The following is a 16,595-nucleotide window of genomic DNA, read 5'->3' on the forward strand; positions in this document are numbered from 1 at the left end:
AATGGACCAAATGGTAGATTGCTGGCTAGTGTAGTCTAGAACCTTATTCTTCCATATGTTGTTAAATTGGACTTATTTTTTTCCTGCGGTCACATTATCACTGTTCGTCCTGTGAGTGTGCTGCCATTGGAAAGACTAGGAAAATACTGAAGCATTTTTATTCTGAATGCCCTTCTTCCTAAATGGATGTATTGCACAAAATGGGCTGAATGTTCTTGTAAGGAGTAACAGTCAGTACATCATATAGTTGGTGTATAAAATATAGTAAAAAGGTAGGTGAACATAATTTCTCCAAAACAATGTTTTTGCATTGTATACACTGCAGGCTGATTCATATATTACCCAAGGTCGGTATTCAATCAATTGTATACCCATATTTCAATTACTAGTGAATTCAATAGGTTAAGAGGCAACTATTTCAGTCTTGGAGGTAACCACTAATTGTCACAAATTCATAAAGGGGAATATACTGTTTAGTGGAATGACCTGACCACTAACCACAATAATGGTGCTTATCCTATGAACGTGAGGGGTTATCAAGTGCATAATTGGTTAAAATGGTAACCACTAATTGAGACAATTCTGAACACGTGATTCAGTTCGTGAATGGAAGTAAAGCATTCCCAGATGACTCAAGCTGTCAAATAACATTCATGTCCATTTCATAGTTGTATCAAATTCTGAAGCACCACAGTCATCTCCATTCCTTATGGAGCAATGCTTCTTGTGCTTGGATTCTTGGCATTTGTGGTGATGTTTCCCCAAGGTTGGTTGTGCTTGCGAAAGTAGAAAAATCTAGAAATTCCAGCCTGGAAATGTTACAGTGACACTCGCAGGGTGATGTCAGCGACCGGTTTAGTAGACTTCACTCACACATTGGCAGAAAAATAAGCCACAAAGTCTAAATATGTTAAAGAAATATAAATGATGAGTTATTTTTCTCCGTTGATCAGTGTAGGACCATTGGTATGAGCTTGTTCTGTCTATTGGAGAAATGAAGTCTTCAAATGATGCTGCACATCCACCTGCCAACTGCTGCGTTATGGTTGCTGTTGGTACTGGCCCTCCGTGGCTGTGAAGAAGTCATCTAGCACACTCATCATGTAGTCAAATGTGGGTCTGTCTTCTGGATTGGCCTTCCAGCACAATGTCATGATATCACTGAGCTCCCTTGGGCAGCCTTCGGGACATGGCATCCGGTAACCGCGCTGGATCGCTGTCATTACTTCACCATTGCTCATCCCTACGGAAATAAACATGGTAAATAGATGAAGGCAGGCAGTGTCCCATTAAAGCAAACCGTGAATATTTTCATGATCTGCTCCTCAGTTTGTTACTGTCACTAAGTGTGATCCAGTTTGGTTCACTCATCTCAGCTTGGTCAATATTAAACTTTGGCATTTTTATCATTTATTTGTATGTGCATTTTATATATTAGCTGTCCTTTCAAATGAGTACTGCATGTTTTTTTCCAATAGTGAATGGCAGGGATAGGAGAAACCCATGACCGTAATGGGTTTGCCCTGGTTAAATAAAAACAATAAAAACAATAATCTCAATCCCACATTCCACACAGCAGCCCATCAAAGTCTTCAGAACTTTGTTTTTCTAGTTGATGTTTAAAGAATAGAGGAAGTAAAACATTTTCACTTTCAAAATTATTTCTGCCAAGCAGGCTCATAGAAATCACAATGCACCTCCCATTTTCAACCAGCAGGTGTCAGTGGCAAATTCCAAATAAAAATAAAAAATAATGAAATGTGAAATGTGTTTGTCGGACTGTGATAATGCTCTCACCAGGGTAAGGGATTTTTCCAAATGTGACAATTTCATAAAGAAGAATTCCAAAGGACCACATGTCTGATTTAATCGTGAATGACCCATAGTTGATGGCCTCAGGTGCTGTCCACTTGATGGGAAACTTGGCCCCTGCAAAGTTATAGTATAGTATTTAGAGTTCACTTTTTTTCATCCTAAATTATGTGTATGTAGAAATGTCTAGCACATACATACACAGTGAACACAGTCATGCCTGGAACAAATAATGGTAATTGCTGGCCTCAGCGATGGTAATAATGGCATTGCCCATATGCTTGAATGTGAGTTAATATCACTCATGAACCTATTACTTTTAGTTTCACAATTTAGCTAGTTGATGACTATGCAATAAATAATGTTGCAATAAAACTATTGCAATAGTGCATAAAGGACACCCACCTTCTCTAGCTGTATACTGGTCATCTTCAATTACTCGCGCAAGGCCAAAATCAGCAATCTTGCACAACAGGCTCTCAGAGACGAGAACATTTGCAGCCCTGAGATCTCTGTGAATGTAATTCTTCTTTTCAATGTAAGCCATCCCCTCTGCGATCTGAAAAGAAAAGCGCTAATCACATCAGACAACTGTCTAGGTTGTGCTATACAATTGTTCCTAAATATTTATTCTAGAATCTGTATTAGCACTTGTACGTTAACCAATCATGACACAAAAATGTACAATAACTATAAATGCACACTAGAGCAATCAATTAAATATTTTATATTGTACTTTTAACAATTGAGCTATGCTTGGAAGCCAACTTATCAGGCAACACTGCACAGCATGACAGTTATTGACAGAAAGCTTCCATATAAACAGCAGATGTGCTCGTAACCATGACAGCTGAGGAGTGGTATCTTTCCTCCATTAGACCATAGATCCTCTTGTGATTGTTCCACCTTAACACACTTTCAACTGAATAAAGAGAACTCACTGCAGTAATAACAGACATGTGGGACAATCTTAAAATGTTCATCAGTTTCATCAGTCACATAACTACTATAGTGATAGAAAACGAGCATATACAATACATGCTCTGTCCCCTTCCAAACGTGAGACTTTTATTCATTTTTGAAAATAAAAAAGTCAATTTTGTTGTGATACGGATCTAAACTAAGATACTACTGTACACTAATGCATATAAACAGTAAGTTGATACTGTTGTGGCCTGGCCATAATTTCTATTGTCCAGGGTTGTTTTTCAGAGCATAAAACATTTTTACACACTGTAGAATAACCCTACAGCATAGTTACAGTCCAGTCAGTGAAATAGCAATGATGACAATTGTGCAAGCTGAAGTTCCCCTTTTGAGGTAGCGAGTGGAAACACTGACATCACTGAATTTGTTTTCCCATGACAACAGAAACTTCTGAAACGGCATCTATGCAAATCTATTTTTGAAACAACAATGACAAGGGCTGTACAGTCTGAGGTCCATATAAATAGCTGATATCTGACTACGGCTGCACATTATGAGGAAAATGTGCTATATTGCGATGATGATACATAAATAAACAAATATTAAAGTTCTAATGTCTTTCTGCTTTAGGTACACTGCTAACATAGACCCCAGACAATGAATAGCCTATGCCCACAGTAGGAAAAAAATTAAATGCATTATTTCCAACATGCTTTTATTGAACAAATTGCACATGAACAGCCAATCAATTTAACATACGGTAACAACAATTTAAATAAATACTATTCATCGCAGGTCAAGAAGGCTTTTGCAAAGTGTTTCTCACATTTTCATATCTCGATGATGATAAATATACAATATATCCTGCAGCCCTATATCTGACTGGCCACACTGGCTGACACTGATGCTGATACTCCTGTTTTTCTATAATAGTATACATATGAAGTACCACATTCCACATACAAGTGTCCACATTCATGAAAGAAGTGTACAAGCACTAATGTCAACTTATGAAGGGAAAATGTAACGTATGTAACAAAATAGATTATTTTATTATTAAGTATAGCATGAGCCTAGCAAACTACTGACTTATTGTCTTAGTGTTTCACTGGTAAAAAATAATTAGTAAAAAGATGTTCAGATTGTTATTATTAGGCTACATTATGGGCATGCCATTTTCAGTTAAAACAGCCCGGTTTTGCCCATCATATCAGCCATAATCGTAGCCGATACAAATGATATTCCCAAAATACAATTCTTGAACCCTTTTGACTACTGGCATAATCCTGGTCTCTTCTGAAAGGCAACCCAAGAATCAGAATTACTGTAAATATTACTACAACAAAGTTACAGAGGCTGAAACACAGTGGAAGTGGTCAATTTATTTCTCACTGAAAACTGTTTCTGTTTTTGAGTGGATATAGATTACTGTATCCAGTCCTTTCTAGGAGTGGATACAGTATTCTGTAAAATGAACACCATCAGTGGAAGGAAAGGTGCACCCTAGTTCAGGAGGAGGTGAGGGCAGCAGTGGAGGCAGTGGGAATGAAGCAACAGGAAGCTTGGACAAGATGGGAGAATGCAGTTGAGTGGAAAGTGACCTGGGCTGAGTGGAAAGCCGAACCACACCGCATCTGATTTTTCATCCAGGCAGTGTGCGATGTGCTTCCAAGCAGTCAAATCTGCACATGCGGGGCAAAGCAGAGTCGCCAGCGGGTCCACTGTGCTCCAAGCGAGGAGCCCTGGTGCTGCACAAAGGCACTTGGAGTGGGATGGTACCAGTGGAGATCCTGAAGACCATCGCTGAGGCCATCAGCACAGGAGTTGAGCAGGCGAAGCAGTCCTGACCCTCCAAGCAGGCCATCGCCTTTGTCAGAGCTGGGGAGCAGCCAATGACTGGCAGCTGTTGGCGCACCTTGAACGGCAGCTGAAGTTCCCCAACCATGTTGCAGGCACCACCCTGCGACCAGGCATTGTCCTTGTGTCTGAGTCTACCAACCAAGCTGTGCTGCTTGAGCGGACAGTCCCAAGGGAAGATCGCTTGGAAGAGGCCTTTGAAGGGGAAGGCTCGCCAAGTATGCAGGACTGTGAAGCTACTGTCCCAGTAGAGCTTGGAAGTAGAGGATTTTCAGAGCCTGAGCCTGCAGAAGTTTGGGCATTGAGGGAGAGCAGAAGAGAAGAGCCATCCGCAGTACCACCGATGCAGCTTCAAGGGCTTCAAGATGGCTGTGGCTCAAAAGACGAGAGCCAAGGAGTAATAAGTAGCAAGCCATTTGAACACAAACTGGGGTGCGATCAGCCCTGGCTGGGTCCCCTGGAGGAGGGTGTATGATGTTGAAAGACCCAAAACACCCTATGATTCCAGGACCATCACTGAAGATGTGTCCAGAGGCATCAGCAGATGTACAAAACTGTGGTTTTTATTATTAGAAACTATAATCCATTTGTTTTGCTGGACACTTGCTGTGAAAAGGACACTGACATTATCTTGATTTGTGTAGTCTGTAGATTTCCAACATGCAGAGAAGGTGGGGTACTTGCTTTTGCACCCATTTTGCAAAATAAGGAACTGTTGTCGCTAAAGCAATGGCATCTTAAAATAGCTTAAACAGATAGAACCATGAGTTTGAATGCAAAGAAACCCACACCCGCCCAGCTCCTCCCATCCCTGAAGTGCAAAACGAAAACAAAGAAACAAAGAAAAAATGAAACAAGAATGTCTTACCTGGGCTGAAAAGTCTATCAGCTTGGGAAGTTGCACTTTTTGACCCGATTCACTTTTTAAGAAATCAAGCAAGCTACCTGAAACCGACAAAGATACAGTACTTTCAATTTACTGACAAACTTCACACAATGCCTGATTCATCTTACAATTTTAAAACCATCAAAATATAGACCCAAATGGAAATGAATGCATGGAGGACATGAAATAAACAGAACTGAACAATGCATTTCCACATATTCCCCTCAATTATTGCTTTGACTATGGTGAAAAGAACATGGACGGAACATAGAAGGTCATAACGTTTCGCTACCGTTGGCCATGAACTCTGTGATGATGTAGATGGGATCGGTTTTAGTGACCACAGCATAAAGTCGCACCAATCTGTTGTGCTGCAGGGTTTTCATCATGTTGGCTTCCTCCAGAAAAGCCTCCACAGACATGGTCCCAGGTTTCAGGGTCTTCACTGCCACTTTGGTGCTGTTGTTGTAGAAGGCTGACAAAGACACACACACATTCTCAAGTACAAGTATTTCATTTGAACTGTTTCCATAAACACTGAACTATGAAAATGCATACAGTGGAATTCAGCTATATGGCATGGGCTCTAGTTCCTGGTGAAATGAAAAGGTAATACTGCTTTTCTTTACCTTACAGCAGGACAGTTACTGACTGATACACTGTACCAACAAGTAACAAAATGCAAATTAAGCATATCATTAAGATTTACAAATTCACCAACAAAGCAAAAGCTGAACGACATGCACTACCAGTGAGGGCACAAACAAAGGACCCTTTCATTTTGATTGTGGGTCAGCTGTGTGTGCCTCCAGGATAAGGATAGCATCGGATAAGGAAATATTGTCAGTAAACTGTATCATGCCAGTACTTTGCGATGGATTTGGTTCTCACTTGCGACACTTTCATGAATATAAAGGATATGCTTGGGAAACTGGATCAATGGATAAAAAAAGAAAATATATAGATTTTTTGTAAAATATGGAATAATATTTGCTCAAAGAAATGGCTTCAGAGACTGAAAATAATTTAGTGAATTGTCTTGTTTCTTAGGTTCGTAGGGTTGAGTATGAAACTGTACTTATAACAGCCATTTTACTCATAACAGCCATTTTGAGTTTAGTTTACTGTAAAAAGGAACTGTGCAGCAGAATGGTTCAATGGTTTCCTCCCTATGTCACAGAGGAAAGAGGTTGCACTTTATTTTCAACATACAGTACTGTGCAGAAGTCTTAGGCACCTGTATAACATTCTGTACAGATAAGATTCTTTCAAAAATAATTAAATGAAAGGTCCTAAATAAATGTACTATACATTTTACATCACATTTTAGTCATTTGGCAGAATTGTTAAAAGCAGCGCTTTTAAAAGTGTCTGACTCACCCATCCACACTTCGCCAAACTGTCCGGCTCCAAGCTTTTTCACCATCTTGATGGACTCTTTGGAGATCTCCCAGGCGTCTTTGTCCCAGGGCATCTGTGCTTTGGGCTTCACACATGGCTTATCCAACTTCCGGCACAGTCCATCTGGTTGCTCTACACGGCAAACACGTTCCCTTCACGTGGCTGGCCTTGTATTCAGCTAACATTTATTTCACATACACATACTGTACATGCAATGGCCCTTTGCAATCACATGTCTGCTAACATGTAAATTTGTTCATCAAGGCGCAGGTTAATGATGTAGACTCATATTTTCCAAATTTATAAATGGGAAAATAACCTTTGCTTTTAATGTGTGTCTTTTTTTAAACATGAAAGCTTGAGGCCTGTCAAGGTCTGGCGAGTTTCCTTCTGAAGGGCAGCCCACTCCACTCCACACTCAATTGTTGGCAAAAATGTAAATCATCATGCTTGCATAAGAAACAGTCTCCAAAATACCAAAGTTGGGTTCTTTCTGGATATTTTTAAAAAATAAATTGTCACTCAATAAAATAGGTTTAATGTCATAGTGTTTAGTGGTTTTTAAGTATAATGTGTCTATTAAAACAGATTATTTGTACTGGTGTGATGCGATATGGTCCTTGGAGATTAGTTATTGCTCCAGATCAATGTGTAATACCCATTTGTATTGCTTAAAACCTTGAGAAATCATTCATAACAAGAAGGTTTCAGGAAAATGAGATGCACAAGCAAATTAATATGTATGAGCATGAAGTAAATATATACCATGAAAATAAGAAGAAGGCTGTAATTAGACTCACTCTGGTAATGCTTTATCATGCTGGTGATGTCAGGGAAGGTGATTTTGGGAGATACATAGAAACCACCATTGTCCATTGTGCGAATTTTGTAGTGCTTGACAGCATCTGCACCATGGACATCTACATCTCTGACTGAAAGTGAGTAACTTCCTGATTAAAACAAGCAAAACAGAAACACTCCAGATTAAAAACAAACATTGGTGCAAAATATTTAATTAGGTCCTTTAATTGTGTCTGCAGCAAGCTGTTACATCCTTTTACCTTTTACAACCTAAACTCAACTCCATTACAGGACTTGGACTTATTAAATATTTTTACACATCCAAATTATAACTCTATATACAGTACTGTGCAGGGGGGGCGGCCTGTAGCGTAGTGGTTAAGGTAAATGACTGGGACACGCAAGGTCGGTGGTTCTAATCCCGGTCTAAGATCCGCACAGCCGTTGGGCCCTTGAGCAAGGCCCTTAACCCTGCATTGCTCCAGGGGAGGATTGTCTCCTGCTTAGTCTAATCAACTGTACGTCGCTCTGGATAAGAGCGTCTGCCAAATGCCAATAATGTAAAAAAAAAAGTCTTAGGCACCTGTATAACATTCTGTATAGATAAGATTCCTTCAAAAATAATTCAATGAAAGGTCCTAAATAAATGTACTATACATTTCACATGACATTTTAGTCATTTGGCAGAATTGTTAAAAATCAAATCAATATTTTTTGTGACCACCCTTCGGCATTAAAGCTGCATCACTTCTCTGATGGCTTGCTACTTATTACTCCATGGCTCGTCCTGCAGTTCTATAAGACATTCAGCAGGGAGGTTGTGCCAAGCATGTTAGAGAACTCGTTCTTTTGCAGACTTTGGTTGGGTCCTTGCTTCTGATCTCAGACTGCCTTGATCAAGTTTTTATGTAAACATATATATAATAAAGTCTAGGGTGCCTAAGACTTCTGCACAGTACTGTATGTTATGCTATTGCATTATAATCTTAATTTGTAACTTTAATTATTCTGATATGTTCAAGACTCAGTGCCTTGTCTCCACTGCTACCACAGACCTCAGTCTATCATACTATATATGCGCGTGTCAGAAATGTACCTGAATGCAGTCTGGCACTACTCATATTCACTGCTCATATTAAGTATCGCTAAACATTATTATTACTAAATATTACTTAATTCACAAGAATTCGCCATCAGATTACAATTAGTTATATTGTGCTGGGATGTATACTTGGCTGGTAGTGTTAGAAAAGGGTATGCTCAATATTTGGACATGATGTTAAATCTAGTTAAAACTATGGTATTATGTAAACATACCGTTTGATGTTTCACTCTCTCGAATAAGGAAAGATCCTGGTTTGTTTGCTGGAGCCAGCAGTTGCCTCTCGGCATCCTTTCTGGTAATAGCTTTAAAGAACCATCTGCGTGAAAAGAGAAAAGATGCTAACTGACGTTTTTTCCAGAAATAGCATACATCCAAACAAGAAAAATGATTTCCAGCCTCTAATTTTCTCATGCAATTTGCTATAGATGAATATCAGCTCGCATCTAAGGTACAGCGGGCAAATGTCTCCAGTCATTTTACTCTAAATGCATATTCAGTCACATAACACAAATACGCGGTATTATACTATCATGTTTAATGATAGTAAATGCTAGAAAATGCAACTAATTTGTAATCAGTGAATTGTGTGGCCATAGCAGAATGCACCACAGACTTACACCTCAGCCTCCATCGTGTTTGCTTCTGCTACATAATTACAGGGAATAAGACCTTCTTTCTTCGTTACGAGAGACTTTGCTCTCCACCATTCTCCTTTCCTTTAAAAAGTGAGACATACATGAAACAGTAAATGGCATATGAAACGTCTGTATTTAAGCAGGTGACAAATAAGAGTAACTGAAATAAATTAATCTGTCTACTGTGATGTTAAATTCCAAGTACCGCTACTCAACTGTCAGCAATTACAAACCATTCACGAAACATTAAAATCCATGTTGGATATTGATAGTCAGAAGAATGATTGGTTCTAAATTCTGACACTGTGCTCCTAATATTCTCCAAGTAAAAATAAAATATGACAATATCCCACAGAAATGCAAGTAAACAGAAATAAACATACTCTTGGAGAACTTTAAGCCGTTCTCCCTTCTTAAACCCCAGATCCTCTGTATGTTTTGCTTCATATGGGTAGAGTGCAACCACTATTTTTCCAGATTCTCTTTGCTCTGTAAAAGAAAAAGGCGTATTATGCAGTATTACTTCAGTTGTTCACAAAAAGGAGAGAAGTATAGTAATGGAGAAAGACAAAGATACCTTCCAATGTTTGGAACACTTGGCCAGGTAGAAGTCCACCTTGAGCTGAAACATTCTATAGAAACAAAAACAAACGGAGTATTTCGCATTTAAGCAATAAACAGAATGGCATAGTACAAATATATGCTGCCATTAGTATTTTCTCTCTTGAATTAAAGCAGTTAAATATACACTCAGTGAACACTTTATTAGACAGATCTGTACAACGGTTTGTTAATGCAAACTTCTAATCAGCCAATCATGTGGTAGCAACTAAATGCATAAAAGCATGCAGATGTGGTCAACAGGTTCAGCTATTTTTCAAATGTCAGAATGGGGAAGAAATGTGATCTAAGTGACTTTGACCGTGGAATTCAGAAGAGCATCTCTGAATACACAATGCGTCAAACCTCTAAGTCGATAGACTACAGCTTAAGGCCAATAATTCAAAAGAATAAGTCCAATAAATACCTAATAAAGTGCTCAGTGAGTGTAGTCACATATGCTAATCCAGCATTCTGTTTAATTTTTAAATGGTAAAAGGCAGGCATTTATATAGTGCCTTTATCCAAAGCACTGTACAATTGATGCTTCTCATTCACCCATTCATACAAACACACACCGACACCGACGGCGTTTGGCTGCCATGCAAGGCCCCGACCAGCTCATCAGGAGCATTTGGGGGACACTTCGACACAGCCCGGGCGGGGGATCGAAGCGGCAACCCTCCAACTGCCAGACGACTGCTCTTACTGCCTGAGCCATGTTGCCCCCATATTACTTAAGTAAGTAGACAAAAGTCTGCATGCCCCCTGTGCTATCTGCATTGCAAGAGATTAAATGAAGACTCAGATTAATAGTAGTTATACCATAAAGACCAATTTTTTATTAAATCCTATGATGTGAGTATTCCAAATGCAAGTGTGACAATTAAGTACCTAAAAGCTGTTAAATAAAGCCAGCTATATTTAAGAAAAACAGCTAGGTCATGCATGATAAATTGTTAATCCATTATGTATGTGAAAGCTACCCTAGTGAGTGAATTTACTAGTGCAGGGAGACATGCTTTCTGAATTTGACTGACTACTTACTATGGAATGTGGTTTACTGGAGGTAGGATCTCTCACATATCTATTTTGGTCAGTACGTACTGATTGGTTTTTCTTCAGGTCACGTGCTCCCGGGGCTTCGTCACCAGTCAGCTTGGATTTTCTACAACCCATATTTTCTGTCTAAAGAAGAAGAAACAATGCTTACAGTACTCAATACCACAAAAAGAAAGCAACACAGAGGACGTACAAGACGCAATGTTACTTTAGTCAAATCCTTCTACTTAATAGCACCTATTCCCATTTGAGCATGCCAGTCTTGGAGCAGGTGCTATGAGCAGATTACAAACATGTATTTAAGAAGCTTAATGATCATAGTTTTAAACTAGAATTGACTGCTTGCAAAGCGTGTGGAACTCTTGGATTGGTGTTGAAACAAAAACCTAAGTGTAAAGCCTGCCACAGTTCGACTTATGCGGCACAACTGTCTTCATTAGATTTTTTAAATTCATATCCAAGCTCAAATGTAGAAGAAATTAGCTCTCAACCAGCTCTCAGTGGGACAGACAGTGAATGGGTATCCCAATGCACCAGAGGAGCACCAGATTCCAGTGAGTGTGTCCTCACCTTGCTTTGATGAGGACTGTAAATGCTACACATCTATATGAATAAAAATTTTCAATCGAAGGAAATTCCCTTCACATTTAGAAATTGTGGCACACTGAGGCAGAGTAGATGCTTGAACAGATACTTCAGGGATGGACCAAATACACAGCACTGTTCATTCTGGGGTATTATTTCCTCAGACTTTGGTATTTTAGTTTAGCTACTAAAGCCCATTATGAACTATGCCTTGGTCTCTGACCCTGGACAGAAACTACTGGGATATTCCCCAAATGCCCAAATGCCTTTCCCAGTTCTTAAGGTGAAGTAAGATATACAGAGGGCTCCAGAATTAATGGCACCCTTAATAAAAATGGAGAAAGAAGGCTGCATATAATAAACAACATGGATTATTTGCCCTACAGTGCCCTCCATGTTTGAGACCCATCATTTATTTATTTGCCTCTGTACTCTGTGCACATTGTCAGATTTTAATAAAGGACATTTTCATACATTTTGGTTTCACCATGTAAAAGTTACAGCAGTGTTTATACATGGTCCCCCATTTCAGGGCACCATAACATTTGGGACACAGTAATGTTATGTAAATGAAAGTAGTCATGTTCAGTATTTTGTTGCATATCTTTTGCATGCCATGACTTTCTGATGTCTGTGACCTATCAACACCATCGGTCTGGTAATCTTATTTTCAGGTTGTCCTACAAGCAATACTAAAATCTCTATAGGAATTGGGGGAAGGGACTAGATTCTGCTGATATAGTATGGAACACATTTGTTAGCTAAATGGCTTTAAGTCATCAAGGGTCCAAGGTATCAAATGAGCCTCAAACCACCGTGCTGCTGCCAGATATGCTGTTGTTTTACGAAAACAAAGTTTATCCTGAATATAGGATCCTGAGTTCAATAGGAAATTTTGTCAGGAGAAACTATTGATTTTGTATCTACTGCATATCAGGCAGCAGCCTTTTGGTTTCAGGCTCATTTACTCTCTTGTTGCAATGTCTTTTATTTCTGAAAACCACAGGTGCCAAAATTAGTGGCACCCCTAACCACTGCCGCTCAGGTGGTAAGAAATATACGTAAACTGAACCCAATTTCCGACAATGTTTTGCTCCAACAAAACCAGATTGTGCAGTCAAGACAGGTTTATTAAGAGTTACACTCAATTAGTTATATTCCTTCTAATAAACTCTTTACTGAACCAAATAAAATGTTAATTGATTTTGGAGTAGAAATCCTGAAGGACAGAAACAAGGCAAAAATAAATTACCCATTATCGGCTTGGTAGAAAATACCAAACATACCATGCCATTTCAAAATATAAAATTTATAATGCTGTGTGTGGTTTTTGCTCTGAGGGAAGCCAGCTGTCAAGTTGCTATATTTTTAGGTTCCTGACAGGAAGCTGGAAAAAACATTTTAGTCAGATTAAGTAACTTCACAATACAAAAGTGAGAAGAGACTTTTCACACTGGTCTTTAATACTGGACAGTTCATATCCATACATTAATTTGAGTCAAATTCGTGAGCCAGGTTTCCCATTTTACATTAACCAAGATTTTCCACTGTGCTGATGATTAGTCAATGTTTATGGATTCTCCACATACAGTACGAGTGATGAAAACACTACACTTTTATGAACACCATCTTGCCAAATATTCTCTGTAGTGCAGAAATAAGTTACCTTCCTTTTACATTAATATTTTGTACTTCTTACCAATATAACTATACAGTTTATAATGATCATGAAAAGTCAACCATGGGTTTTGTAATGGGGAATGGAATCTAGGGAAAGAAAATTTAACAGAAGTCTTTGGACTTTTGCACTAAACAGCAAGGTAATTTTGTGTGCGTTGTATATTGTTCCTGCTTTGTCCAACCAGAATGTTTAACCCCAGGTTTACTCTAGGTCTGGGTGCTGCTAGATATCGCGGGTCCCATGTAAATATCTCACATTGGGTCCCACCACCCAGGTCACCATTGATAAAGACACTTCTAGATTAATGAACTCATGTTAATAAAATATTAATAATTATCATATGGGCTTGCATTTCCATACAATTTTGTTCAGCGTGTTATGTCATCATTTTTTTAAACTATATTTAAAGAGAAATACAAGTTCAATGCATTGCACAGTACATGGTATACTAAACAGTGACTTAGAACTGAAATATCAGCAGCTGCCATAGTTCAGAAGTGATCAGTGATCATACAAAAATCTTAAAAACATAACCATGGCAACCATTAAGCATATTCCATTAACTCACGGAATGTATCATAAGTGCACTAATTATGCTTTACTTCCTTTGGCAAGATGTTATAGATCAATTATAAGCTGCATGTGTGAGACTTCATTAGCATGGTCTATAAGGAGCTTGTAAATAGCGTATGTTGACTAAAAGAAAGCACTGAACATTATGATTCATTTTATTCTGCAACAGCAGCACTACATTTATACGTCCATACCATCGTATAGGTTAGCTCATCCCTTATATACTGTCTACCTCGAAAATCAATGACTATGTTGCCATAATGAAATGCGTCATTATTATCACCACCGTTACCATCAAAACGATAAGAATACTGACTGAAGGAACCTGACTAATATCACGTACTTGACTAGATTTTACATGTATGCTAAGGCTAGATGAAGGCTACAAAATGAGTCTGTAGCGAGAAACATTTTGTACTTTGTAACCACATTAAAATCCCATCGTAATCGAAAGATCAACTAAATTCAAACGCAGTGTGCCAGACGACACTAGCCAATTAAAAATCATCTGACATACATATGGTAGAAGCGGCTCGTACGCTACACATAAGTACTCCATACACATAACGACATGAATCAATACAGAAAAAAAAATTCAGGAATATCAAGAATTGACAAAAACATTAAAAACCAATACGTACTTTGTTTGGAAGACAACTATAACTCTCCACTGGTTATCCAGTTTAAATCTTAATGCAATCACTATCCGACTTTCTAAGTGCAACTGAAGTCCGTCTCCTACTTCAGCAATATCATCCACTTCAACAGAATAAGGAACTTGATGTTCAGTTGCTGGTCGTTATTACTTCCTGGTACGCTAGGCGTTTATAACTTTCAACAAATCATTTTGGATTTCACAAATCAGTCCCCTGAAATTGACATTGTATTTACAAGAGTTACAGAAAGCACTGTTTAAGTGAAAATAATAGTTTGGTTTCATAAATTCAGCCAATCACATTACATCACTGGACAGTGTGCATTTACCTCCATAGAACACCCATACAAGCTTAAACATTTATGAGAAATGCTTCAATGTAATGCCAGCCTTTTAACACTCCAACAAACTTTGCTAAAAATTTTAAACATTATATCAATAATTGAACAAACAGCCAGGGAACAGCTTTTGGAAATGAATAACTATGCTCCCGTATCCGCTCACCATTTACATAGATCAAGGAAGACAAATTGATTCTAATGTTTACAATACTTGATAAGAAATGTAGTTTTTATGCAGAATAACAACACACATGCAAACACATGCACTTTCCATGCAAAAACCGAATGTTCAACCTTTCATAATGACGACGTTTTTGAGGTTTAGTCTTTGTTCTCGTTTTAAGGCACTCAGAAAAAGAAAGAAAAGGTGACAAATACACTCACATAAAAGTTCTGCAATACACAGTAATTCTGGATGCAATTAATGGGAGAAATTATAGCCTAACGCAAACAAAAGATAGAACCATAGTGTTAAGAACCTCTACATCTTTGGCCTGTCACTACAAGCATATGATGTCTGCGTAGCTGCCATTCACATCGCTAGACCGCCATTTGTTTTGCCCTCCCCAAACTAATAATATATCCTGACATAAAAATGATATTTAACTACAAGGAGGAGACATTTTCAGGTTGTCCTCTCCTAAAAGCTGATGCATGTATTATTATTTGCTGTAATTTCTTCCAGTATACTGGAATAACACCTGCTGTTGAAAAGATGTTGATCATGGTTTTTCTCCAATAACTCCTGATATAAGAAAAGTGGCAGAGACGCCACCTGACTGGCTCAGGAAAAGGGAAGTAGGTAAAGGTGGTCACCACAAACACTGTCTGAGACTTTTAGCCTATACTATATATACATAGTATTTTTCACATCAACTTTTTTTATATATAGTATTTTTCACACTGCCTCAGGTTACCATTACAATCATGCATCCCAACAACACACCAGGCAACCATAGACAATCAGTTACCAGAAAGACCCTCTCATCTGATTAGTCCTCTTGTAGTTCTACGTGGACTAAAGAGTAGAAAATAACCACTGGTTCCTAAATGTGTACATCAGATGAGTACACTTCAGCTCCTATCTAGAACATAAGAGAGCAGCCCATCTCCAAAATGTCTTTGTCTTGATCATCTACTTTTCCACTGCTGAAAATAACTTTTTTTTGCAGAGATATTTGCATTATGATATGTTTGACAAACACAACAGAACTGGCATCATAGTTAATTTACAGCAATGCATTTCATATTTCAAATGTATGGTTGAATCATATCAAAAGCATGCATCCTAAGTATAATTTTTGCTGAAAGAAACTGTTGCTCAGGACTTAACAAATTGTTAGAGTTTCACCAAAGCATCTGAGGTGCAACACTTTCAGAGGATAACAGCACAAACTGTGATTGGGAAGGTAATGACCTCAAGATGAAGTCCACAATGCACTTGAAACGATAATCCATCAAAGGCTGTCACAAACAACATCCCTTGCTTGTTCCTTTAGATAAGATGAACAACATTTCCTAAGTTGCTCAGTCTCATTTGGTCTCTTTCTGGCAGGTCTGCAGATTATGGGAAAGTTCCAGATAACTGATGCTGGACCTCATACTGTGGTCTCAGAGGAGTAATATGACTTCCTTAAAACTGTGAAGGAGAAGAGCTGGAATTCCCATGGTTTA

At 38.5% G+C, this 16,595-nt stretch overlaps 1 protein-coding gene across 2 annotated transcripts; it reads right to left on the minus strand.

Annotated features, from left to right (window-relative positions):
- Positions 1-144: 144 nt before the first annotated feature.
- On the minus strand, positions 145-14,696 carry LOC133125910 (tyrosine-protein kinase Lyn-like). Of its 2 annotated transcripts, none has more exons than XM_061237645.1 (13): positions 14,567-14,696; positions 11,132-11,212; positions 10,002-10,056; positions 9,808-9,913; positions 9,407-9,505; positions 9,002-9,105; positions 7,684-7,833; positions 6,863-7,015; positions 5,775-5,957; positions 5,465-5,541; positions 2,218-2,371; positions 1,798-1,929; positions 145-1,243 (listed from the first exon to the last, which is right to left on the minus strand). In XM_061237645.1, exons 2-13 carry the CDS (start codon positions 11,201-11,203, stop codon positions 1,041-1,043), a joined length of 1,488 nt encoding a protein of 495 aa, XP_061093629.1. In that variant the 5' UTR covers positions 11,204-11,212; positions 14,567-14,696; the 3' UTR covers positions 145-1,040. The 2 variants fall into 2 exon arrangements, with proteins under 2 accessions (XP_061093629.1, XP_061093628.1); XM_061237644.1 differs by having other exon boundaries at positions 11,072-11,212.
- Between the last annotated feature and the right edge of the window lie 1,899 nt (positions 14,697-16,595).

This window comes from Conger conger, chromosome 4 (genome assembly GCF_963514075.1).
Source record: "Conger conger chromosome 4, fConCon1.1, whole genome shotgun sequence".
NCBI classification, from domain to species: domain Eukaryota; kingdom Metazoa; phylum Chordata; class Actinopteri; order Anguilliformes; family Congridae; genus Conger; species Conger conger.

Excerpts from the sequence above, each read along its gene's own strand:
- LOC133125910 (XM_061237644.1), bottom strand. The coding sequence starts at position 11,203 with ATGGGTTGTAGAAAATCCAAGCTGACTGGTGACGAAGCCCCGGGAGCA. Across the intron at positions 9,914-10,001 it reads AGTGTTCCAAACATTGGAAG|AGCAAAGAGAATCTGGAAAA; the intron begins GTATCTTTGTCT and ends TTTCTTTTACAG. Across the intron at positions 9,506-9,807 it reads CGGCTTAAAGTTCTCCAAGA|GAAAGGAGAATGGTGGAGAG; the intron begins GTATGTTTATTT and ends CACTTTTTAAAG.